This window comes from Oncorhynchus masou, chromosome 19, assembly GCF_036934945.1.
Source record: "Oncorhynchus masou masou isolate Uvic2021 chromosome 19, UVic_Omas_1.1, whole genome shotgun sequence".
Taxonomy (NCBI): Eukaryota; Metazoa; Chordata; class Actinopteri; order Salmoniformes; family Salmonidae; genus Oncorhynchus; species Oncorhynchus masou.
This window is the reverse complement of record NC_088230.1, coordinates 10,318,717-10,343,600: the sequence shown is the minus strand read 5'-3', so window position 1 is coordinate 10,343,600 and position 24,884 is coordinate 10,318,717. Positions and strand designations below refer to the sequence as shown.

The 24,884-nt window shown below is 42.0% G+C and overlaps 2 protein-coding genes across 4 annotated transcripts; one reads left to right on the top strand and one right to left on the bottom strand.

Moving 5' to 3' along the window:
- The first annotated feature begins 114 nt into the window (after positions 1-114).
- LOC135505790 (AN1-type zinc finger protein 3-like) lies at positions 115-19,612 on the top strand. Of its 2 annotated transcripts, XM_064924929.1 has the most exons (7): positions 117-425; positions 554-921; positions 3,776-3,816; positions 6,877-7,074; positions 17,083-17,151; positions 17,242-17,415; positions 17,584-19,612. In XM_064924929.1, exons 2-7 carry the CDS (start codon positions 857-859, stop codon positions 17,736-17,738), a joined length of 702 nt encoding a protein of 233 aa, XP_064781001.1. In that variant the 5' UTR covers positions 117-425; positions 554-856; the 3' UTR covers positions 17,739-19,612. The 2 variants fall into 2 exon arrangements, with proteins under 2 accessions (XP_064781002.1, XP_064781001.1); XM_064924930.1 differs by lacking the exon at positions 554-921 and having other exon boundaries at positions 115-425.
- Positions 19,613-19,961: 349 nt separating this feature from the next.
- Positions 19,962-23,001, bottom strand: LOC135505791 (protein yippee-like 5). Of its 2 annotated transcripts, none has more exons than XM_064924932.1 (3): positions 22,787-23,001; positions 21,802-22,021; positions 19,962-21,177 (listed from the first exon to the last, which is right to left on the bottom strand). In XM_064924932.1, exons 2-3 carry the CDS (start codon positions 21,940-21,942, stop codon positions 20,953-20,955), a joined length of 366 nt encoding a protein of 121 aa, XP_064781004.1. In that variant the 5' UTR covers positions 21,943-22,021; positions 22,787-23,001; the 3' UTR covers positions 19,962-20,952. The 2 variants fall into 2 exon arrangements, with proteins under 2 accessions (XP_064781004.1, XP_064781003.1); XM_064924931.1 differs by having other exon boundaries at positions 21,802-21,967; positions 22,787-22,998.
- Between the last annotated feature and the right edge of the window lie 1,883 nt (positions 23,002-24,884).

Here is a 24,884-nt window from a genome sequence, read left to right as displayed (position 1 = left end):
TGACTTCGAATAATATGTGTTGTGCAAATGGCTACTCTGACGTGAAATATATTTTGTGATCCTCCTGCTTCACAGCTGATTCATGTTTTGGTTTGTCCCAAAAAGACCAATGGGTTGGGACGTATTCATTATCGCGTTTTGGTAATAGTAATTTTCAAAGATTCAAATCGTGAAATAAGGAAATACACGTTTTTATATTGCTTCTGTTTAAAAATATATGAATCCAAATAGTTGCTTGTGTGTGTGTGTTTACATTGGTTAGTCAGGAACGCTAGTGGGAATTGCGTTCAATGATCGCCATTTTGATTCTGTTGATACGGCACAGTACGTTTTATTCTAAATGAAGGTCTAGGTACCGGTAGTTTCCTGAACAGCTTACTTCGTACAGTTTGGCCCACTGAAGATTGGGGGACGCAGCACATGGTGTAAGTGGAATGATATTTGATGTGACTGCTGCTTACTCTGTGTCGAATACTCGTGATTAATATTGAGATTGTTGGAAATATTTGTTGTTGTGGTGTTTATGTTTTGTGTTGTATCTTTCATGTTACAGGTTGGACAAAGCGTTAACACCCCCTCTGTGGCTGTTAGTAGTAGCCGAGCTCCAGCTGATTGCTTTGAGTCCAGTGAGGACACTTGGATGATCAATTAATCCAAACTGAGCTGTTTAGGACTATTCGGATCCCTGTGGCCGCTCGTGTCGGCAAAGCCATCCACCTTCGTTGTCCAATTTGACCACCGAGGACTATTTATAGAAGCGGATATTTGCTACTTGAGTTGGCTGAAGATCCTATACAACGACAAGGCCCCTGTTTCATCCCCAGCCTTGCGTACCCTTGGTCATTTTGTTGAAGTCATGGGGGATACTGGTAGTGAGCGCAGCAAACCCTTACCACCTCGGTGTCCATGTGGATTTTGGGGGTAAGATGTCGCACATCATGTATTGTGGAGATGGTTTATTGTAGTGATAACGAGGATGGATATTAATGTCGCCTAGGTTAAAGCCATTGTTATGTTGGGCATACCGGGTGGGGGTTGGGGCAAATGTTTGAGTTACAAAACTGATTCCTATCTGAATGTTTTGAGGTTTGCTGAACGTTTGGGCTTGTTTTCATTCTCTATCCATGAGTGTAGATATATCAAAGCGTCGAATCATGTTCTGTGGTTCTGAACGCGTTATATTAAAATGTCTGGTTATAATCTGATCATCATTCGCTCTCGTTAGGCTCTGTGTCCTTAAATGGAAATGTATCCATTCTAAAGAAATTATATCCTAACTAAAGATTAAACGTTAACACTTCGTGTCCAATATTCTCCAGGCTGTCATTGCCTTGTAACCACATTAGTTATCAAGTTACAGCACGTTCATCCCTCACATTCCAGTCAAGTTGTGATTACATACCGGAAATGTTTATTTAATGTTATTTAATCGAGCCCATTTAGGCAGTACATTTAACGATCTTTAGTGAAATAGAGCGACCAACCAAAAGGCATGGCCTACTTATAATAAAAATGGGGCCTTTGTTTGAGCTGGACAGTTCTTCCTGTATGGTCAACTATTGCCACGTTCAAAACAACGGGGAACTTGGAAATATCCGACTTCAGTGCGTTCAAGACAACTAGGAACTCGGAAAAAAACGAGCTCTGACTGGGGGGAAATTGTTTACGACTTCAAATTCCAAGTCGGAAACTCTGGCATCTGTCTAGAGCTCAGACCTAAAGATCACTGACGTCATGAATTGACATCGTTTTTCCCCCAGTTGTCTTGAAAGCACCATGTGTAGCAACGAGATGGGGACTCTGGGATATAACTCCCTGGATGATTTTATGTACTAAAATCCTGTCCTTCTTTCTTGTGCCATGCTCTCTAACTAGTCACGCTGATCTTTAGGGTGTGTTATATGTGAGCGAACTGAGAATTACTCACACCTCTCAATGTCAGGTGACACAATCGGAAGCATGTTTACGGCTCTTGCGGTCAACACCTGGTTCGAGGCGTCTGAAGCTTGTCACAGTTTTCCACTTTGAAGCCCTCCGGATTTCTCTGTAGCCCTTCCCTGCTGTATTCAAACTATCTCGCTTTCTGAGTATGCCTGATTACAGCTAGAGCCAGGAACAAACATCCGCTTCAGTTTGAGATATCTCATTAAACATTGGGAGGAGAGTCTGTATCGCGAGACTGCAGGATATAGGCTTCGCCTTTAGAAGTGGGCTAGTTTAAAAAGAATCTGGGCTGAATTTCCAGCTTTCCTGTTTTTAGGTCAGTTGGTTCTTCTCTGGTAAAATGGAGCCTGTGCATATCAATTTGACCGAATTCAAAGGACATTATTTTGATAGTGACAAACCATTCTAGACTGATACTCTGTTTTGACGAACATGTTAGCTCAGTTGAAGCCCTTATCGAGATGGGGAGTGAAGGAGGACATTAGGTAATAATGCGTTAGCTGAAAGTGGGTAGGCAAACACATCTTCAATGTAGTGCAAGGATTAGGCTAGCATGGGGCTTGTCAGAACTCTCATCTATGATTGAGGTCTTTCTAGGTATACTGCAAATTCTCTTCTCGGTTGAGGTCTAGTTACTCTACCACTGAATGACACACGTGATGTTGGGAGGAGAAGTCCAATTGCAGTTACGGTCATGGTAGGATGAGTACTAAATGTATCCCAGGTCAATTGGAACACTCCATTGGTCACATTCCCTCCTGAGGGCACAATCGGCTGAATACCCTATGGCGTTCCAACCTTTTACTGTATTGACAGAGCTCACACAGCCCAGAACAGAAACATCCCAGCATTATGCATTGTGCCCTCCTATTAAAGTGAGTGTCAGAGGTCCAGAATGAGAACAGCCATTAGTCTACCACTGGAAATGTAATGTCATTGAGGAAAGGATTCAAAGGAAAGCCTGAGAAAATGGTGCATGTTTTGGTGGGAGATTTCGGTTGAACAGATTTGAGGCTATGTGGAAGGGTTTGGGTTGTGTTCCTGGAGTTGAGTCTCCTGTCGTGAGTTAGCCTATTACACATTAGGATTGTGAGGGAAGTAAACCTGATTTTAGATTTTGAAATTTCAATTTATGCCTCTTTTTTTTTCCTAGGCTATTTCTGACCACAACTTTTAGTGTAATGTATACATAGGGTAATGCAAAAAAAAAATGTGATTGATACACATAGAGCTTATGTAGTAGTTGTTATCAATGTTGAGTTGACTACCCTACTTCAGTCAGTAATGAACCCTTGAACCCTCAGGCCAATGTCAATGGCGGTCAAAAGCCCCTGTCAGGTTAGGCTTCTTGGCACAATTGATTAGTCTGGACTGATTAGCTTGTTAACCGGTGAGAGATGGTGTAGGCCTACCTGTCATTTGTTGCTGTAAAAATATTGACTTTTGCTACCTTATGCTCCTTCCCTTTTCAACTGTTTGCAACAACCTCTACACCACCCCACCTTTGTTTGTCTCCCCCTTCTCTTCCCTGCCATGACTTTCTGTGATCTGTCACCCCTGCCATCCATTTGTTTTCACTCACTCTCTGTAGCTATGGCAACCTCAGAGCCGTCTGACTGTTTGGGTACAACAAAAAAATGGGTCAGGTTTGAGTGTCCCAAGAGCCCTTGAAATGCATTATTTTTTTTAAGTGTGATTTTTGTTGCAAATAAGAGGGCCATATTGCATTGACTGACGTGTGTCTAGTGAGCCTTTATCCTATTTGGCCATCTCCACCTTGGTACCATTCCTTTGTGGGACTGACTTTTATTTTTGTTTTTTCTCTCCCCAGGTCCAGTAAAACCATGAACCTCTGCTCAAAATGTTTTGCTGGTAAGTCTTGCTGTTCCTTGCGCAAGCCAACTAAATTCCCATAAAGGTGGAAGACAATAGGTTTATGTTATGTGGTAGAGCCCTGTGTACTTGAGACGTCAGAAGGGGGTGTGCAGATTACTGCCTGTCATGTTATGTCTCTGCTGTATGGAAATGGCAGGTTCTTTTTACACCTCGATTAGGTTACATTATATTAGTTTGTTAGATATGTTTTGTAGAAGTAATGTATGTACCTTTTTGTATAAAAAAATCCCTGTGAAATATTCCAAAGGCATGCAGTAAAAATACAAGGCTATTTTCAGAATCCAAAAAGTCAATTTCCAGATTAACTTCTCATTGACATAATAGCTATCTCAAGAATAAAACTGGTGTCAGGAAAAATATGTTCTCGGGTCTGATATCTTGCTTTGCTGTATGTTGGGGTGTTGGCTCTCAATACTCCTGTGGATAAAGATTGGAGCTCTAAAATGGAGCTTATGACTGAAGTTTTGAGATGGGCTTCTGTAGGCCTTTTCAGCAGCAACATTGCCTAGAATAGATTCAATACACAAGAGCACCACGACAGCAGAAATGGGTTCTATAGAGGATTAAGGTAAGGCCCAGCTGCCTTTTGACCTTGTGCAGCCCTCTGGGTTTTGGGAGTTGATGGATAGACTCCCTGGTAGCCTAAACTGGGGTCATGCTTAGGGCTGTTGCAGTGACTGTATTACCGCCACACCGGCATCCACAAGTCATTAAGGCAGTCAAATATCACGTGACCGTTTGGTCACGGTAATTAGGCTTCTCCAAGCTCTGATGCGGCTCATGGTCATTAGTAGGCTACCAAACTTGCTAACTCCCTGGTACTCAGCACTCTATTGTCCCTCTAATCACTCTGGCATCAATACAAATGTAATCGAAAATCGAATCAAACGCTTCATGAGGGCCCATGAGCTCATGTTGCACAACTTTTCTATAGGCTATGCAATGGCGTGATAAAGCAGAGGGGTGGCTTTTACTAAATGGAGGATCCCATCCGCTTTGTCTATTTATTTGTCACCTTCCCTAATATTAAGCACATTGCTGTTCTTTAGAATAGTAGTATAGCCTTCCTGGTTGGCATGAAAATGAATCACGGGAAAGCATCCCCCATCTGCTATTTAAATGCATAGATGACATGTATTTTTTCTGCTGCTCCTGTTTCAAGACTGGTGCATGATAATGGTCCGTTCTAAATCAAAACAAATGTCAAAGACAATATTAAATCAAGAATAGTCTGATGGGTGAATATATTAGCCTATCACTTGTGAATTATATATTATCACTTGTGAATGATGCACAGCGTAAGGCAAGAAACAAAGCCGTTTTTTGTGACTCTTTCGAATCATAGTCGAACACCTCGTGTAGCCTAGCCCATAGGCCTATATGTTTTGATAAGGTTTGTATCACAACTAAAGTGGCCAAATAACTTATTTTAAAATGAAGCACATTAATCAACTTTACAAGGGGGTTTAGAGTCTAACTGGGATACATAAGCTGCGTGTGAGTTTCAAGTTTGGGGAAGATCATTTTCACCATAAAAATGCACCTTTTATAATAAAAGCATTACATGCATAATCACATTTGCAGTCACTTTTGATAATGGTGTTTTCCCGCTAATGAAACATTCATGCTTATAGTTTATCAAAATTTAAAGATAAATGTTCTGATCTGTTGTCAGCTACATTGATTAAATGTTGTTTTTTAATGCTTGTGGTTGTATTAATTTAGGATCTGTTGCATCCCACAACTGTCCCAGACTGTTTGGAATAGTTATTTTTCGCACAGAATAGAAAAGGTCGACTTTTGTACTGTGGGGGATAGCAAAAGCACTAGCCTATGTCAATTTACTATCTGTTAGGCCTACTCATCTTGTTGGCTGACGGAAAGTAAATGTGGACAGTTCTTCAATATGCACCTCAGAATTGGATAAGGATGCGCGCAGTTGCGTCCCCTGTGTCTGTCTTCACTTGTAGCCTGTGAGAAAGCCCCGATCACGTGATGGAGAGCGCACAGCACTCAGTGGGTGCTTCGGAACAGGCACTCGGGGAGAAGGGCACAACAAAGGCAAGGATTTTTTTAGGGTGTATTAAAGGCACAAAGGGGATGCTGTCATGCTTGTCAAATTGTGAATGAGAGACTAATGAAGTGTGTACAGCCTGCGCAAAAAAAAGCAGAGCTCATGCCTTTCAAGCAACTTTTTAAAATCATCATTAGTCACATCATGCAGCCTTAAAATGTATTAAAAATCAAAACACAGCCCAAAGTTTGTAGTACAACTGGAGTTAGTTATTAAAGTGAAGCATATAGGAGTACCTATTCCTTTGTTAACTGCTCAACACAGGTTAGATTTGCTTAGTGTGCGCACTCCCGTAAATCGTTTGGATAGTTTTTATTTATAGTTTATTCCGCTTTGTTCAGTTTTCTTCATACTATAAAATAATGCCATGGAATTCTAAGAAAATCTTGTCTGCTAAATTAACTAGTGTAGCTCACAGCCATTTGGCATAGCCACATCAGGACCTAACATAAGGACATCTCGGAGTATGCTATTCTGTTCTTCTGAAAAAGACTACATTTTCTTCATATCATGCTTCTTTAGCCCTGTCTAAAATAAATAATGGATTTATTTTGAAGGTGTTGGTTATATTACATGGATTTATTATACTTTTTAAAATGTAATGTTCCAATGGTCTGCATAAGTGGCTTGTGGAAGCCAGGAGATGCTAAACGTGTTTAGGTTCATTTATTTGCAATTACTGTTCGACTGACAGTTATTTGCTTGACAATCACCGGCTGACACAATTTTGTGACCGCCACAGCACTAATCATGCTAAAGGGTCGTTCTGAGGTATTGACATCCTCTCAGGTCAGACCATCTGCGATTCTGAATGATGTTTTGGGGAGAGGGAATGGTGACTCATGCCCCCACATGTGTATGTTTGTGTGTACTAATGCTCTGAAGCTGCTGGTCCATTAAGAGCCAACGTACAGTATGTGGTGCTGGGGTCACTAAATACCATTATTTTGTCTGTCTTTCAGATATCGAGCAGAAGCAGACAGACGATGACTGTACCTCAAAGCCCAGCCCAAGCACTGGCAGTAGCCAATTGTCTGTCTTCAGTGGCGAGTCGAGCAGCAACAGTAGCCAATCCCTATCGTTGTCACCACCCACTAGCTCGGAGCAGCCATCGGTGTCAACTGAAGACCCTGTCCCCACATTAACAACTACACAGGAGGGTAAGATGGAGGGTCCACAACTTTAGAATTTTGCGATGACCCACATTCTGAAACCTTTGAATGAATTACCATAGCTGAGATCATTGCCAGTCATACAATCATACCAAGTTCTAACTAAATCTCATATCAGACTGGACCTCACTCTTCAGCATTTTCAATCTATATGGTTTATATAGTGCAGTCGGAAAGTATTCCGACCCCTTCCCTTTTTTCAGTTTGACGTTACAGCATTATTCTAAAATGTATTACATCTAAAAAATAAATCCTCATCAATCTACACACAATACCCCATAATGAGGAACTTATTATGTTGCTAAAAAACTTTAATGAGCATGCCTTCCTTCATGACCTGGCCTCTGTAAAATGGTATAGAATCAGCTTGATCCTCTCTGAAGATGCTTGGACCTTTTTTGATATGTTCAGTGGTATTGTTAACCAACCTGCCCGCATAAAGAAAATGAGAATTAAAAACATGTTCAGATCCTGGTTCGACCGTGATTTTGCAGAGACCCTCGGCTAACCCATACTCAGGCTGACTGGCTCTCGATCAGGCAAATGAGAAATAAGTGCGCTCAGGCTATACGGAAGACCAAAGTTAGTTACTTTAAGGAGCAGTTCTCTCTGTGGGTCTAACCCCAGGAAGTTCTAGAAAAGTTAAAGACCTGGAGAATTAACCCTCCTCCTCGCAGCTGCCCATGTCCCTTAATGGTGATGATTTGGTTTTACTGAGTCAAAAAAACCATCTGGGTCAGATGGTTTAGACCTTTTCTTCTTTAAGGTTGCTGCCCCTATCATCGCCAAGCCTATCTCTGAACTTTTAAACCTGTCTCGCCTCTCTGGGGAAGTTCCCATTGCTTGGAAGGCAGCCATGACGCGTCCTTTATTTAAGTGGGAAGATCAAGCTGATCCTAACTGTTATAGGCCTATTTCTATTTTGCCCTGTTTTATCAAAAGTGTTGGAAAAACTTGTCAATAATCAACTGACTGGCTTTTTTTAAATGTCTATAGTATTCTCTCTGGGATGTGATCTTGTTTCCGCCCAGGTTATGGATGTGTCACTGCAACCTTAAAGTTCCTCAATGATGTCACCATTGCCCTTGTTTCTAAGTAATGTTGTGCTGCTATTTTTATTGACTTTGCCAAAGCTTTTGATACGGTAGACCGTGCCATTCTTGTGGTCCGGCTAAATAGTATTGGTGTCTCTGAGGGTTCTTTGGCCTGGTTTGCTAATTACCTCAGTGTAGTGTATAAAGTCAGAACATATGCTGTCTCAGACACTGCCTGTCACCAAGGCTCGATCCTAGGCCCCACACTCTTCTCAATATAGATCAACAACATAGCTCAGGCAGTAGGAAGCTCTCTCATCCATTTATATGTGGATGATAGTCTTATACCCAGCTGGCCCTTCCCTGGATTTTGTGTTAAACAAAGCTTTCTTTGTATCCAACAAGCTTTCTCTGCCCTTAACTTTCTTCTGAACATCTCCAAAACAAAGGTCATGTTGTTTGGTAGGAAGAATGCCCCTCTCCCCACAGGTGTGATTACTACCTCTGAGAGTTTAGAGCTTGAGGTAGTGTACTTGGGAGTACGCTGTCCTCTCGGCACATATCAAAGCTGCAGGCTAAAGTTAAATCTAGACTTGGTTTCCTCTATCGTAATCGTTCCTCTTTCACCCCAGCTGCCAAACTAGATTACGGAGATGTAATTTATAGATCGTCAGGTAAGGGTGCTCTCCAGCGGCTAGATGTTCTTTACCATTCAGCCATCAGGTTTGCCACCAATGCTCCTTATAGGACACATCACTGCACTCTATACTCCTCTGTAAACTGGTCATCATACCCGTCGCAAGATCCACCAGTTGATGCTTATTTACAAAACCCTCTTAGGCCTCACTCCCCCTCCCCCTATCTGAGATATCTACTGCAGCCCTCATCCTCCACATACAACACCCGTTCTGCCAGTCACATCCTGTTAAAGGTCCCCAAAGAACACGCATCCCTTGGTCGCTCCTATTTTCAGTTCGCTGCAGCTAGCGACTGGAACGAGCTGCAACAAACACTCAAACTGGACAGTTTTTTTTCTCTCTCTCTACATTCAAAGACTCAATCATGGACACTCTTACTGACAGTTGTGGCTGCTTTGCTTAATGTATTGTTGTCTATACTTTTCTTGCCCTTTTTCGCTGTTGTCTGTGCCCAATAATATTTGTAACATGTTGTGTTGCTAACTTGCTACCATGCTGTGTTGTCGTGTTGTTTCCATGCTATGTTGTCTTAAGTCTCTTTATGTAGTGTTGTCTCCTGTCGTGATGTGTGTTTTGTCATTTAAAAAAAATATGTATCCCCGTCCCCGCAGGAGGCCTTTTGCTTTTTGGTAGGCCGTCATTGTAAATAAGAATTTGTTCCTACCTGACTTGCCTAGTTAAATCAAATTAAAATGAGAAAGCGAAAATGGGTTTTTAGCAGAAAAAAAACAGATACCTTATTTAAGTATTCAGACCCTTTGCTATGAGACTTGAAATTGGGCTCTGGTGCATCCTGTTTCCATTGATCATTCTTGAGATGTTTCTACAATTTGATTGTCGTCCACCTGTGGTAAATTCAATTGATTAGACATGATTAGGAAAGGCACACACCTGTCTATTTAAGGTCCCACAGTTGGCAGTGCATGTCAGGGCAAAAAACCAAGCCATGAGGTTGAAGGAATTGTCTGTAGCGCTCCGAGACAGAATTGTGTCGAAGCACAGATCTGCGGAAGGGTACCAAAAAATGTCTGCAGAATTGAAGATCCCCAAGAAAGCAGTGGCCTCCATCATTCATAAATGGAAAAAGTTTGGAACCACCAAGACTCTTCCTTGAGCTGGCCGCTCGGCCAAACCGTGCAATCGGGGGAGAGGGCCTTGGTCAGGGAGGTGACCAAGAAGCCAATGGTCACTGACAGAGCTCTAGATGTCCTCTATTGAGATGGGAGAACCTTCCAGAAGGACAACCATCTCTGCAGTTCTCCACCAATCAAGTCTTTATTGGTCGTGGCCAGAGTTTGCCAAAGGAGACCTACAGGACTCTCAGACCATGAGAAACAAGATTTTCTGGTCTGACGAAACCAAGATTGAACTCTTTGGCCTGAATGCCAAGCGTCACGTCTGGAAAATACCTGGCACCATCCCCATGGTGAATCATGTTGGTGGCAGAATCATGCTGTGGGGATGTTTTTCAGCGGCAGGGACTGGGAGACTAGTCAGGATCTAGGGAAAGATGAACGGAGCAAAGTACTGAGAGATCCTTGATGAAAACCTGCTCAGGACCTCAGACTGGGGTGACGGTTCACCTTCCAACAGGACAACAACCCTAAGCACACAGCCAAGAGTGGTTTCAGGCCAAGACTGAGTGGCCCAGCCAGACCACGGACTTGAACCCGATCAAACATCCTGAGAGACCTTACAATAGCTGTGCAGCGACGCTCCCCATCCAACCTGCGAGAGTTTGTGAGGATCTGCAGAGAAGAATGGGAGAAAATCCCAAAATACAGGTGTGCCAAGCTTTTAGCATTATACCCAAGAAGATGAGGCTGTAATCGCTGCCAAATGTGCTTTAACAAAGTTCTGAGTAAAGGGTCTGAATACTTATGTAAATGTGATATTTCAGTTTTTAGTAATAGATTTTAAAAAATCTCTGAACCTGTTTTGCTTTGTCTTTTTATGGGGTATTGTATGTAGATTGGGTGGGGGGGGAACAATTTAATCCATTTTAGAATAAGGTTGTAACGTAACAATGTGGAAAAGGTCAAGGGATCTGAATACTTTCCGAATGCACTGTTACATCTTCAATCTGGACAAACACTACATCTCTTAGTATTAGATGTCACTGAGGAAGAGAAGAGTGCACACTTAAGCACTCCACCTCTGTATTTCAGTGGACAGTGAAGCTGTAATGTTAGAATTTGCTTCTGTACTCCAGCATTTTGGATTTGAGATCAAATGTTAAATATGAGGCGAAAGTATAGAATGTCCGTTTTGGGGGGGGGGTCTGTTGTTACCGTTTTTAAATTGAAAAAAAACGATGTGTCTGATGGTGTATTGAAGTAGTACAAATTTAGTGTTTGGTCCCAAATCACTAGCACACAATGCAGGGATTTTCAGCTGGTTGGTCGAGACATTTTATTATTTTTACTCACTCTTGCAACCCTTTCTAAACCTCCAGCAACCCACCAGTTGATTTTGAATTGGTTGTGAGTGCATATTAAATGAAACTCTCCAGTCTGAACTTAAATGACTAAAACCAGGTGTGATTAATCTTTTTTTAAGACATATAAGCTCTGCTATTTTTCTACCATTACATTTTGTTCAATATAGTTATTAGCAGTCCTATTTAACGTATTTGGTGGAGTTTGTTGTGACACCAGTGAGCTTAACATTCTTCATCAAGAATATGGGCAAAATTTAATTACTGACAATGAAAAAGGTGGGACTGTTGTGTTTCGGATTATGTTTTGGCCAATAGGAACTGAACAGTGAATATGGGTTGTCATTTATTAGCATATTTGATTGTAAATCAGAATAAAATGTTTCTGAACACTTCTACATAAATGTGGATGGTAACGTGATTACGGATAATTATGAATGAATCATGAATAATGATGGCTCATACCCTCTCAAATACTAACCTCTCACCTAGGGCGGAGTGATATCATATGAATTAAAAAATAAAAAATTTGTAGCACAATATTCCAAATGCCTTTATCACAAGAATCAAGGTTTTTGTCCGCTCGTTCTCATGTTGACTTTTTGGTCTCGTGTCACTTGCTCCATTCTGTGCTGTGTGCACCTTCTCATATACTATACCTATAGGCTATACCGACACGCCCGGTGCCTATATTGATGACATATGTCGTGCAGTGAGAGTCGAGTGAAGGCTAATGGCTTTTTTTCAGTCAGTTGCCCTTCCCAGCCAGCTGTGCTTGTAGCTAGAAACTTATACTACAAGTTATTTATCCCTCGCCCATCGAAATAAACAACTTTCTTTTCCAAGTTTTACCTCATGTCATGCTGCTGATGCCAGTTTGAACTAGTTCGCTGGGAAGGACTCATCAGGATGACCTGGGTGAACTAAATCCACTCCTCTCGACTCTCAGCTGCGTGACATGCATCATCAGCCGTGTCATCAAGCGTGTCTGTATAGCCTTTCCCCATTTACACACACACACACACACACACCAAGCCCCTCCCTCTGTCGCTTACAACATCGAAGATGAGCAATCACTTCTCTCACAAGCGGTTTTAACTCGCTATTTACTTTTGCGGTTTAGTCCAACCGACTCAGTCATATTTTCACAAAGACATTTAGACATTACTGTAATAGAGTAGTTAACCTTTCTAGCGATACCCTTTTTTTATTTCTCAACTCCTCAGATTGTGTGCAGAGCAGACACTACTAAAACAGGAGTATCATTTAACATTGATTCTAGAGAATTAATGCTCAAGTTTGTCGCGCCCAGTATTGTACCGCTAGCAGCATTTTATCCAAAGACTTGTACTAGCTGTCTAGTCTGTTTTTTATAAATATACAATAAGCATAAGACACAATTATGTAAGGAGTTGGCAACTCGTTCTCCTTCTGAGAAATAAGATGGGCTGCTTGATTTCAACATCTAAACGAAGTGGACAGGCTAGCATGCTGTTCAAACAGTTGGAGATGAACAGAAGGGTGTGTTCATAATTGAACTGTTCTGCCTTGTGGGCTAGCAAGTAGTTCCAAGTTAGCTAAACTTGAAATATAAAGATTAGCTGAATACTCACTTGCACGTGGGCTTGTGCTTGTGGGATCGTTTGAGACCTGTGTTAATTTTCTATTATGCCTGCTACAAGATATTTGTCATTATTCGTGAATGAATGTGCATTATGGTTCTGGTTAAATTTGTAACAAAAATGCCATTTTCATAGACATGAAAGCCAGAGATCAGTGATTTTAAAAAATGTATATAATTATTATTTGCAAAAAAAGCAGATTCAACTATTTTGATAAAATTAAATGATTAGTGGGTCTTATGGTTGTGGAATAGGCATATTTTGACTTATTTAGTGAGCCTAAGAAATCACATTGTGAATCACCCTAACTGAAAATAATTTCCAGCATTTTCATAAATTTGTGCATTTCCTGCGTTCATTTGAGATAATTCCCACACTCCCACGTAGGGCTGCACAATATGGGCGTAAAAATCAAGGACTTATTTTTAACCAAATGTTGCAATTGCGATTTGACTTCCGAATTAGATCAAAACACAGTGAACTGTTGGAATCATGGAAATAAATTATTGTTCTAATTCTATAGTTAGAATATAATAGTGGGCACTTTAAATATAGTGTTTGACATGGCAATGAATGAAAATGACAGGGAGGAGTTATTGTGGCAGGAACCAAAGTGTTGGTCAGTGTTTCCTAGGGGACCCTATAATCTTTCACTAGAAATGTTTTTTTCATATAGCCAACATTCATGCTTCGCCTATTCCTCTGATTTAGAATATACTGTTGCACAAACATGTAGATTTAGGCCTACACCATCACTATTATCAGGCTGTGTAAGCTAGCTACTTTTGCTCTGACTCTTACATTTTATTAGCAAACTAACTAGAGATTTAGCATTAGCGTATAACACGATTTAAGGAAAACTTGCTAAGAAAAGACAAACTAGCTTTTTGCAGATGTACGAAAGTAATGGTTCCATTTATAGAATGCTTGTGGATTTATATTAAGAAGCAAAGTGGAAATAACATTGTTGTCGTCAACATTGTTGCATGTGCTGCATTAACCGTGCAGACTGAACGGAAGTATCTCGTGGTCAAGCAACAACAACATGCACTCCTTGAGTGACGGGGCTAGGATTGTGTGGAAAGTGGCATGGTGGAGAGAGAGAGAGAGCGGAGAGGGTTGACTCAAGTAGCTGTGTACACTATACAAATTTACGTTACACACGGCATATCACATTTTAACAAACCAAACATTCAAATACCCAAACCGACCAGCACTAATGGAAATACCCTCAAATAAAAGGTGACATTACGTACTGTCACTTTGTGAAACATTTGATCTCAAATCAAAAATGCTGGAGTATAGACACAATTTGAAACATTTTTGCTCCGCTGTCAAATAAGATACGGAGGGAAGTGTGTATATATGTATGCATTTCATGAAGTCTCTGTTGGCAGAGGTCTGTAAGGTTGGACTGATATGGTGACAGCCTGCTTCTATTTCTGCCTCAGGAGGAGTGGTGGGTGGGTGTGTGTGTGTCTCACTCCGTGGCAATACATGTACTAAGCCTGGCCCAGATAGTAATCATGCTGGGGCAGTATGGTCACGTTGACCATCTTTTAAGACCTGCTTGGCTCTCCTGGGATTTCACTTAAGATTTACAGTTTTCAACCAATTGCAGTTTCTTGTTGCATTTGGTGTTTTTTTTAGGGGTGTAACCATTCACCAATGCACATCGGTTCCCGATTCGAATGTTTAAGATGTAAGTGCATCGGTCCTTGGACCCAAAACCGATCCAAATTGCTGGTTCACTAAAATGTTTGGCTCATTCCATTCTGTCTCCCTTCAGAAAATAACTCATTTTATAACAACTGAAGTCCTCTCCTTCAGTGTCAAACTGCATGTAACTGTGTTGACAGTCATTTTGCGTGCTGAACAACCCCAGGCAATATCGGTACTGGTTAAACTGCACACACTGCCCGGCCTGTTCCTGATCTTGCACATCTGTGCAGCACTTTCGGCATGCAAATGCTCTGGAGCAGGTTGTCATCAAGGATGCCTCTGTAATTTGCTACGATCATCTTTGCCTCGATCCTGACTAGTCTCCCAGTCTCTGCCGCTGAAAAACATTCCCACAGCAGGATGCGGCCACCACCGTGCTTCGCCGTAGGGATGGTGCCAGGTTTCTTTCCGATGTTGACGCTCGGCATTCAGGCCAAGAGTTCAATCTTGGTTTCTTCAGACCAGAGAATCTTGTTTCTCATGGTCTGAGAGTCTTTAGGTGCCTTTTGGCAAACTCCAAGCTGGCTGTCATGTGCCTTTTACTGAGGAGTGACTTCCGTCTGGTCACTCTACCATAAAGGCCTGATTGGTGGAGTGCTGCAGAGATGGTTCTGGGAGGTTCTGCCATCACCACAGAGGAACTCCAGAGCTCTGCCAGAGTGACCATCGGGTTCTTGGTCACCTCCCTGACCAAGGCCCTTTTCCCCCGATTGCTCAGTTTGGCTGGGCGGCCAGCTCTAGGAAGAGTCTTGGTGGTTCCAAACTTCTTCCATTTATGAATGATGGAGGCCACTTTGTTCTTGGGGACCTTCAATGCTGCAGACATTTTTTGCTACCCTTTCCCAGGTCTGTGCCTCGACACAATGGTGTCTCGGAGCTCTACGGACAATTCCTTTGACCTCGTGGCTTGGTTTTTGCTCTGACTTGTACTGTCAACTGTGGGACCTTTTCTTAAATAGGCAGGTGTATGCCTTTCCAAATCATGTCCAATCACTTGACTTTACCACAGGTGGATTCCAATCAAGTTGTAGAAACATCTCAAGGATGATCAATGGAAACGGGATGCACCTGAGCTCAATTTCGAGTCTCATATAGCAAAGGGTCTGAATACTTGTGTAAATAAGGTATTTCTATTTTTATTTGCAAAAATGTCAACCTGTTTTCACTTTGTCATTATGGGGGGTGTGTGTGTGTGTGTGTGTGTGTAGATGGCTTAGGAAAAAAGTCTATTTCATTCATTTTAGAATAAGGCTGTAACATAACAAAATGTGTAAAAAGTCTAGGTCTGAATACTTTCCCGAAGGCAATGTATGAGCTGTTAATGGTGTTTTACTGGAGTAGTAGTAATAATCTATCAGAAACACAACTCTCATCTGGTTATAGCTGCAGAATTGGTTTTTCCAATATTTTATTTAGATTTCAGGTTCACCTGAGTTTGGGTAGTTTAGCAATAGTTTGGGTAGTTTTGCTTTAAACAATCAGTGCATATATATATATATATATATATATATATAATCTTTTTTTGGGATATACAGGGTAAAGTTGATAATTTACTAACGAGGACAGCAATCACTTTTGCGAGGCGCACTGGGTGGCCGACGCGAGGAACTTCCAAGCGGTCAAAACCATTAGATTTTTAGATGGGGGGTGAAATCCAAATTGTGCTATATATTCATTGTCTACGTCATAGCTAATTTGTATACGATAAATATTGATACATTACTAGCTCAAGCACTTAATCTGCTGAAATTACATGTTAGTTAGTGGGTGATGGTGATTTTAGAACCAAAGAAAGAAACTAAAAAAAAGGGCAACATTGCCGCCCCTCCCCCCTACATAGTGCATACTTCATTTACATACCTCTTGTTTTTGTGTTACTATTGCCTTTAGCAAATATTTGTCTTACTTTTTAACACTGCACTTTTGGGAATGGGCTCGTAAGTAAGGATTTCACTGTAAAGTCTACACCTGTTGTTGTGTCCGGTGCATGTGACCAATAAAATGTTAATAGATTTAAACAGGCACGCCAGCTCAGAGAGGCCCAGCTCATGAGCTCCATCAGCAGCGGATTTTAATTTAGAATAAAGAAATGTTATGCAACAAATGTTAGTGCACCGAATCGATTTGTTCTCTAACTAACCGAATTGCACAGACTCGTTTCAAACTAAAACGTATCGTTCCTGGATCGTATCGGAGCCAATGTATCTAGATACACGTCGAATCATCTTGAAAGGGAAAGATGCACATCCCTAGTATTTTTAACCTTCATGTTAAGAATGTAAGTCGAGCGATATGTTGACGTAAATAGACTTGGCATGTCAGGATTTGAGCTTATCTGGTTGCATGGCCACGGGGTCTTAAATCCTTCAAGGTTCTGATATTGTCTTTCTGGCTCCAAAACATCTTGTTCTAGGTGACACACATTTGGGCTCTTGATCAATGAAGAATGATTCCCTTGTCTTGCTCTTCTTTTTGTTCCACAGGAGGATCGTCATGCACAGAAACAGCCCAAGGCACCCTCTGTACACCCACAAAACGTCCTTGCGAATCAGGTACAGCCATGCTCCTGCTCTCTGTGTATATTTCTGTGCAATATTGAATGTCCCACGGTTACTCTGTAACCGTGTAACCTGTTCTTTCAGCTTCAGGGTCGGAGAGTGAGGCGTCACCAGAGAAACGGGCACGGCGGGACTTGGAGGGGGAGGCGGCGAGCGAGGAGCCTAGCCGAGGTCCCAAGCAGAAAAACCGCCGGCGCTGCTATCGCTGCCAAACCAAACTGGAGCTGGTACAGCAGGAACTGGGATCCTGTCGCTGCGGTCAGTACTACATGGGACCAGCGCAAACACATCTGAACACGTCTGCCCTTGGTTTCCGTGTGTCCTCATCCCGTGCCTCCTCACCTTGACACAGATTTTTATTCTCTCTTTTTCTGTCTCGTTCTCTTTCTCTCATTGTTTCCCCCCCTATTTTGTTTTGTCTTCTAGGCTACGTGTTCTGCATGCTCCACCGTCTACCTGAGCAGCACGACTGCCTGTTCGACCACCTGGGACGTGGGCGCGAGGAGGCCGTCCTCAAGATGGTGAAGCTGGACCGCAAGGTGGGCCGCTCGTGCCAACGCATCGGAGAAGAGTGCTCTTGAGTTGCCCCCGCTGCCCGCCCGTCACCACCCATCCACACAACAGAGAAGCGGCACTTAAATAGAGAGGGGGACGTAAGAGAGAGCAAGGAAGAGAGGGAGGGAAGGTGAAGAAGGAGAGAGCATGGTTGTAATAGATCCACACTTACCCCACCATTCTGGAGCTGAGGGTTGTTGACCCACTCCTGTTAGTCTTGACCCCTCCAGAGGGGAACAGTTTGGACACTGCCTTGGACATGGTCACCATGGCAACCTCTGGAGCCACACTGTCACTATCGCACGTTCGTTTTCACACAGCCTTAACTTGTCAGAGGGGTATACTACAAAGCAGGATCAATTGGTTAGCCAGCTATCTTTGATGAACAAACAGAAATAACTATTGATTTTCAGGTTCAATTAAGAAAGCTCAACTTAGCTATGTGTTTTTGGTTGAGTAAATTGGACCATGCCCATTTCAAGCTTATCTTTCTAAAGAATTAAGTTATTTCACAATATTTACACAAGTTAGCTGGCAAACTAATTTTTTTCCTTTTTAATCTCACAGCAGCGCCATCGCTCAACAAAATCTTACCCCTCAGTCTTTGTTTCACTGATCACAAAAGATTAGTCTGCACCAGTACTTTCTAAATGAAACTGACCTCTTTCTTGGCTCCTTTGTCATCTTGGTAAGCAGGTTTTCAGTACATCATTGGTGACAGATATCCGGAACATAGCCCTGTCTGTCCCTTGTCCACTCCTCAGGTTGTAGGGTGGAATGTTGACCTTTACCCCCCCCCTCTCTTCCTTTTCTGCTCCCTCACCCAATGGCTCCTGCATGGCATTGGATTGAAATAGCGTGTGTTAAGGACGTCGTCGTCCCCGGACATGGGTCAGTTGTTGTGTGGCCATGTTTGTTCTTATGAGACTGCTAGACTGGTTTGACTACAAACCGGACCACAAACCCTTGTACTGCAGCCTACTCCTCCGCTTCTCTCAGCTGGATTAGAGTCTGAACAAATGGACTAGAGTCACACACACAGAACCTCTCTGAAGCAGAAGCCCTTCTCTGCCTGCTGCTCTTTGAATAAGTGATGCTGTTGCTGTTAATGCTCTCCTTCTGTTTTGTACTACCCCGTGCACTCTTACTCCCTTTATTTTTACATACACACTACACAATCCGACTCACTGGACTGTCAAACTATGGCTCTATTCTTTTGGCCATACAAGCAGACCACTTAAAAAGCATGCATAATACATTGCTTCATTTTTTTGTAGTATGCTAGTCTGTTCCATATTTTACTCCTCCTACCCCAGTCACACTACTTGAGTGTGCTGGTCCCAATGCTCATCTCATTCTTCTTCCTCACTTCCCTCTCTGCTTCCTTCTCTTACTGGCCCCCTTCCTCCGGTGCGAGGAATGACTGAAGGATGGCAGGAGCGACGTGTAGAGTGGCATAGTGGGTGGTTTTATTTTGGTATTTCTGCGACCCGTCATCTCTCGAGTGCCGATGGGGAAAATTTAAGAAATGTTATCTTTCTGTATCTTAAAAGAAATTTTATTTAACCATATATTATTTTGATTTACTTACACATTAGCATAGAGCTGCATATTTAGTTAAATGTATAAAACCAGAACAATTGTTTTATGTTCTCCTTTTATTTGATTATTTTCCCCTTTTTGCTGAGGATGAATAAACTGGATTAGAGGAATTGGGTGGCCTGTGTGATCTTTAAAACATTTGAATTATTTCATTAAAATAAGGGTAAACATTTTGCATTATTTTCTACAGAAACCTAAAGCAGTTCATCAAAACAAGTGATAATGGAAAGTGTGAACCTGATTCTATGGAAAATTTTGCAAACGTCTGTAACAATAAAAAGCTCTCTAAAATAGACAACGAACATGACCCTTTGTTTTCTGTCAGCCTTCAGGGGTCAAATTTGCCAACATTCTAAGGCCGTGGCCACATTCAGATTTTCTAAAAATTCCAGATGGGGCCAACGGTTGACGAATGAATGACAATGGATGTGATTTTCTGCCTAAAATGCCACATTCTTTTTCCGTATTGACATGAGTTGTACTTTTGACACGGACAATGAATTTCATCTGTGTGCCCATACCCTTATGCTTTGTTGAGGTGGCTACCTAATCTAGCTCTTGTTTTGAGGATTTAGTCCTGCCCAACAAATACCCTTCCCCCATATTAGTGTCCTATATTGACCAGAGAAGTGATGCAATACAAGAGGTAAAGTTGATTTCATATGATCCATTTCTTTATTATAATCCATCACCCGGAGGCCTGACAAAGAAAAACAGTAGCTTTAACTCAACCCCTACTTAATTTTCCAGCTTTCTTACGATTTCATTTTGTTCCAATAGCTGAGTGATGAACGAGGATTGGAAGGATGGCATCGCAAGACTATGCAACCCAAAAAGAAAACACAGCACTGACCAATCCTAATACCGAACTTAACCACAATATTGTCAACAATGCCGGTTAATGTTTTTTGGGGGTTACATTTACACAATGGTCAAGTTGTCTTTTGATAATTGTTACAATTGTCAGCATGAGGTTGATCACAGGTTCTATAGTCTAGGCGTGCTGTCGTTCCATTGGCAGACATGAGGCTTTAGTACACGCATGCATTTGTCATCGGGATCAAAGTGAGGGTTGACATCAGTTTTATAATGTGCAAACAGTCAACTAAAATCAGCACTATCAAATCTAATATTTGTTAATAAAAGCAAATGGAAACTGGGTTTAATGACAATATTCAGAAAGATTATTTCCTCAAATCAATTTTCACACCCATTCTCACTAAAACTTAAATAATATTTCATCCTAAACACAAGCATCACTCACGCAACAGCAGTTTTATCATACACAGCTGTATCACTGACAAAGGCATTAGCATCTGTCCATGCTCTCCACTTTGGGTCATTAAGTTACAACCCCTACTCTTCAGGCAGTTGTAGTCCAATGTCTACACATGTACCGTGCAGAATCTAATGCATGTACATTATACGCATTATAAGCACTAGCCTGTGAGCGAGTGCATTCTCAAATGGTGTGTACAATATGTGTGAGGGGCGGACATAATTACAGACTTGTCTAGCTCGACACAATTCTTGCTGGTGGGAAGCTGATACACAGGCATTTGCCTATAAGGAGAGGAGTGTAGGGTACACTGGGGATTGGGAGAGATGTTGGGTGCACAAGGCAGAAAGGAGGGGGACTCAGGAGTTATCAGACGGCACATGCTCCTCGAAGCCCTCGCTCTCCCTTACTAGCGCCCTTTCGAGGATGACGCGTCCTTCCTTGTAGCGCTGACTGTCTTCTGTGGCAAACTCGTAGATCCAGCCCAGCTTGCTGTTGCAGTTCTTGCAGCTGACGTCTCGCACCATGTGTCTGCCCGTCAGCATCACACGGTCCTGCACCTCGCTGTACTGCAGGTTCACCACCTGTGGGTGACAAACAGATTTATTCAACAAAGTATCTGAACCTGCAAGAGGGACTAGCAGCGTGTCCCATAGAAGTATGCCCTATCAATGAGTTTGGAACAGCACATACAGTATGGGACGAGGCTAGAGAATAATGGCATGGTGTCATGTGTTTTGTGTAAGGACATTGTGTTATTCACAGGACACTTAACTACAACCTATTAAAAAAAGGTCCAATGCAGCCATTTTTATCTCAAATCATTTCTGGGTAACAAGTATCTTACTGTGAAACAAAATTAGCTTCTTAGCAAAGAGCAATTTTTCAAGCAAGAATTTAGCTAGGAATGCCAGAGAGGGAGGGGAACATTTAAAATTAGCTATTGGCTGAGAGGTTTGGAACCAACGTATTGGTCTCATAACTAATTTACCGCCTGGTAATGTCACCAGGCAGGCCAAAACTCCATCCAATCAAATCATTTCAGGTGATCTTTTCAAACAGCTCTTACACTAAAAGGGTTCATCATAATTTTCAAAATGTCACACTATTATTCCAACCTCAGTGTGAGAAATGTATATAAAACACAGGAAAATCACGTTTTTGACTGCACTGGGCCTTTAAAAGTAGTCAACCCTCACCAGCCTCACCTTGTTGAAGAGGAAGGCTCGGCCCGTGGCGCCAGTGAAGCGCGTGGAGATGAGCTCAGAGCGGTTGGTCAGGATGGTGTCACAGTTGGCGCAGGAGAAGAGGCGGGTCCCGCCGATGTGGTCCAGGAAGATCCGGCCCATAGTGCTGTTGTCAGCAGAGACCGACCTTTAGGAAGGGCAAGTAAGTCATGTAAGACACTAACTCATTCACAGACAGCAGCTGAAAGAAAGGAGAGCGGGTAGGCACAGAGTGAAACAGGTGCACATAAGACAACTACTCACAAAGACACATACTGGGTTTGAGACTGCATACTGCCCAGTTAGAGTTTTGTGTTATAGTGCGAGCCTATTGAGATCAATATGGATTCCAACTAGTTTAGGTGAACACATCATAGCAAAGGTGCCTAGAATTAACAAGTGTATCTTCTATTCGGTTTCATAGTGAACGGTTGTCTTCATTGGGGGTGAGTAACGATGCTGCTACATCTACCTTCTACATAGAAACAAGGGCAGTTGAATTGTGACTGCGTCAGAGAGCCGCTGCGGTTGCCATTTCCATCCCATTTGCCATTTCCACTGGATTGGAAAATATTCCAAACTAAATCGACGTTTGATTGAACAACATGTAATAAACAAGACCTGCGCGTATATTAAAATGTAAACAGCTGGCATCGGTCAGTCCTTTTTTTCTCGAAATAGTAGCTTTTTGGGAACCAAATGCCAATCAATCAGTCTTGATCGATGTGTGAAGCGATTCATTCAAGTTGTGTCAACAATACCATGACCTCATTCAGATTTACAACAAAACTAGAAGTTTATCAACCGTTGTCTCTTATAAAACACATGGACAGCATAGCATTTCACGGCTAGCTAGTACAATCAAATAGGGTTTGATAATGATGATGATAGCTAAAGTAGCAAATATGACGTCAGTACACAAAGCCAATGTTGTCGACGAAACATCGCGTGCCCAACTTTCTCTTACCTTGAATCTGTAATTTTCAGAGTTCTGTCGACACGAATGTTAATAACCTGTTTTCTTGACCACTTCTATAGTCTTTATCAACCTCGAATCCAGTTTTGTTGTTGTATTTTCACCTTCTTTTCGTCCTTCTCGTCGATTCTGTAGCTAGAAGTGGCGTCAGCTTTGTTGCTCTCTCCCAGCTGTTCCGCAGACTGTATCAACATCCGGTAGATGTGGTCCCGCCCCTACTGGGTAGGGGAGTTCTTAGACAGACCCCAAGGAGGCAGCAGAGACCAAATTGAGTAAAAGCCAAAGTGTTTGAAATTAAACTGATGCAATGACAAATAATTATTTTTTTAGGAAGCAGACTGAAATGATGAAGCTCAGCTCAGGCTTCATTGTACATTGTGGTGTGGTGGATTTCAGGCAGCTGATATGAGAAACTCCTGGATCAAAATCTGTCTAATAATGAACATAGCCTTCCGACAGTCAGGTAGAAAAATTTGCATCAAAATACTTCCTGTGCTGGAAAAATGCAGTGCAATAACTGGACATGCACTCACATGAATGAACACAGCAGGAAGATTGCAAAGAATATCACAAAAATGTTCATCTCATTCCCAGACACTTCCGCCCAAGGAAAGTCTGGTGGAGCAACAAGTCAAACTTGGCCTTTGTTAACCCAAGTACAGAAAATCTTTGGGCACGAGGTTACAAATAGATTTACCTGGCATCTTGAGCTGCACAAACTGTTCAGCTGTAGACTTAAGATAAGCAGCACTCCTGAAGATAGATGGAGCATTGTCATGCTTGAGTGTCCTTGGGAGACAGATAAGAGTCTTGTGTAAAGACTAATCTCTGCAGTTATCACAATTGAAGTGAGCATGTGATTATTGTATCAGATTAGGAGTGCTGATCAGTCCCCCCGCCCGTGTTGTCTTAATCATTTAGATCTAAACGTTAAATCCACTCTCCTCTAACTTCAACTCGGATCCATTATCATAAACACAAACATGATTTCAGATGTACATTACATTTACAGTACGGCAAATCAAGAAACATAATTGACTGTCCTGCTAGAGCTGACCCGGTCAACTGTAAGTGCATAGCGCCAAATGTAAAGTTTGTTGAAGGAGGAATAAAGTTCTGAGACTGTTTTTCATTGTTCAGGCTAGACCTCTTAGTTCCAGTTAAGGGAAATCTTAACGCTGCAGCATACAATGACATTCTGTGTTTCCAACTTTTTGGCAACAGTTTGGGGAGGCCCTTTGCTGTTTCAGTGTGATAATTCCCCCTTGCACAAAGCAAAGGTACATACAGAAATGGTTTGTTGGGATCGGTGTGGAAGAACTTGACTGGCCTGCACAGAACCTTGACCTCAACCCCATCGAATACCTTTGGGATGATTTGGAACACCAACTGCGAGCCAGGCCTAATCGCCCAACATCAGTGCCCGACCTCAGTAATGCTCGTGGCTGAATGGAAGCAAGTTCCCGCAGCAGTGTTCGAACATCTAGCGGAAAGCCTTCCCAGAAGAGGGGAGGTTGTTATTGCAGGAAAGGGGGAACCAACTCCATAATAATGCCCATGATTTTGGAATAAGATGTTCGAACAGGTATCCATATACTTTTGGTAATGTAGTGAACATCGTGTAATCAACTATATTTCTCCCTCACCTTTCCATCTGGCAGTCCCTCCTCTGTAATCATTACAGATAGATAATGAACAGAGACTGATAATCATAAGTGATGAGCAATCAATTTAACTTCACACTCGTATGAAACACGTGCCTATGTTGCTGACCAAGAGATTGGCCCTGACAATCTATAAAGAAATCAAGTGTGTACATCCATATCAATTTATTATGAAACCATGAAAGACAACTGCTCTTGTAATTGCTATTGCATGATAGCTATTCCATCAACCAACTGCCCCATGCCTATACCCATAATTAATACTAATATTAATTGATACTAATTAAAATTCTTATTTATTTTCATACGATTTGAAATTAAATATGTTTTGTAACAGGGAGTCATTAGCTGCCTGTCCTTGTAGCAGGAAGTTGAAGCAGGAAGTATTTAAGTCAAGGATATAAGGTATTTAAAAATATCTCTTA

Bases quoted from the DNA above. Each gene is read 5' to 3' on its own strand.
- LOC135505790 (XM_064924929.1), top strand. From the start codon at position 857: ATGGGGGATACTGGTAGTGAGCGCAGCAAACCCTTACCACCTCGGTGT. The intron at 17,152-17,241 runs GTACAGCCATGC...CTGTTCTTTCAG, and splicing joins AAAACGTCCTTGCGAATCAG to CTTCAGGGTCGGAGAGTGAG. The intron at 17,416-17,583 runs GTCAGTACTACA...TTTGTCTTCTAG, and splicing joins ACTGGGATCCTGTCGCTGCG to GCTACGTGTTCTGCATGCTC.
- LOC135505791 (XM_064924932.1), bottom strand. From the start codon at position 21,942: ATGGGCCGGATCTTCCTGGACCACATCGGCGGGACCCGCCTCTTCTCC. The intron at 21,178-21,801 runs GTGAGGCTGGTG...TGTCACCCACAG, and splicing joins GAGCCTTCCTCTTCAACAAG to GTGGTGAACCTGCAGTACAG.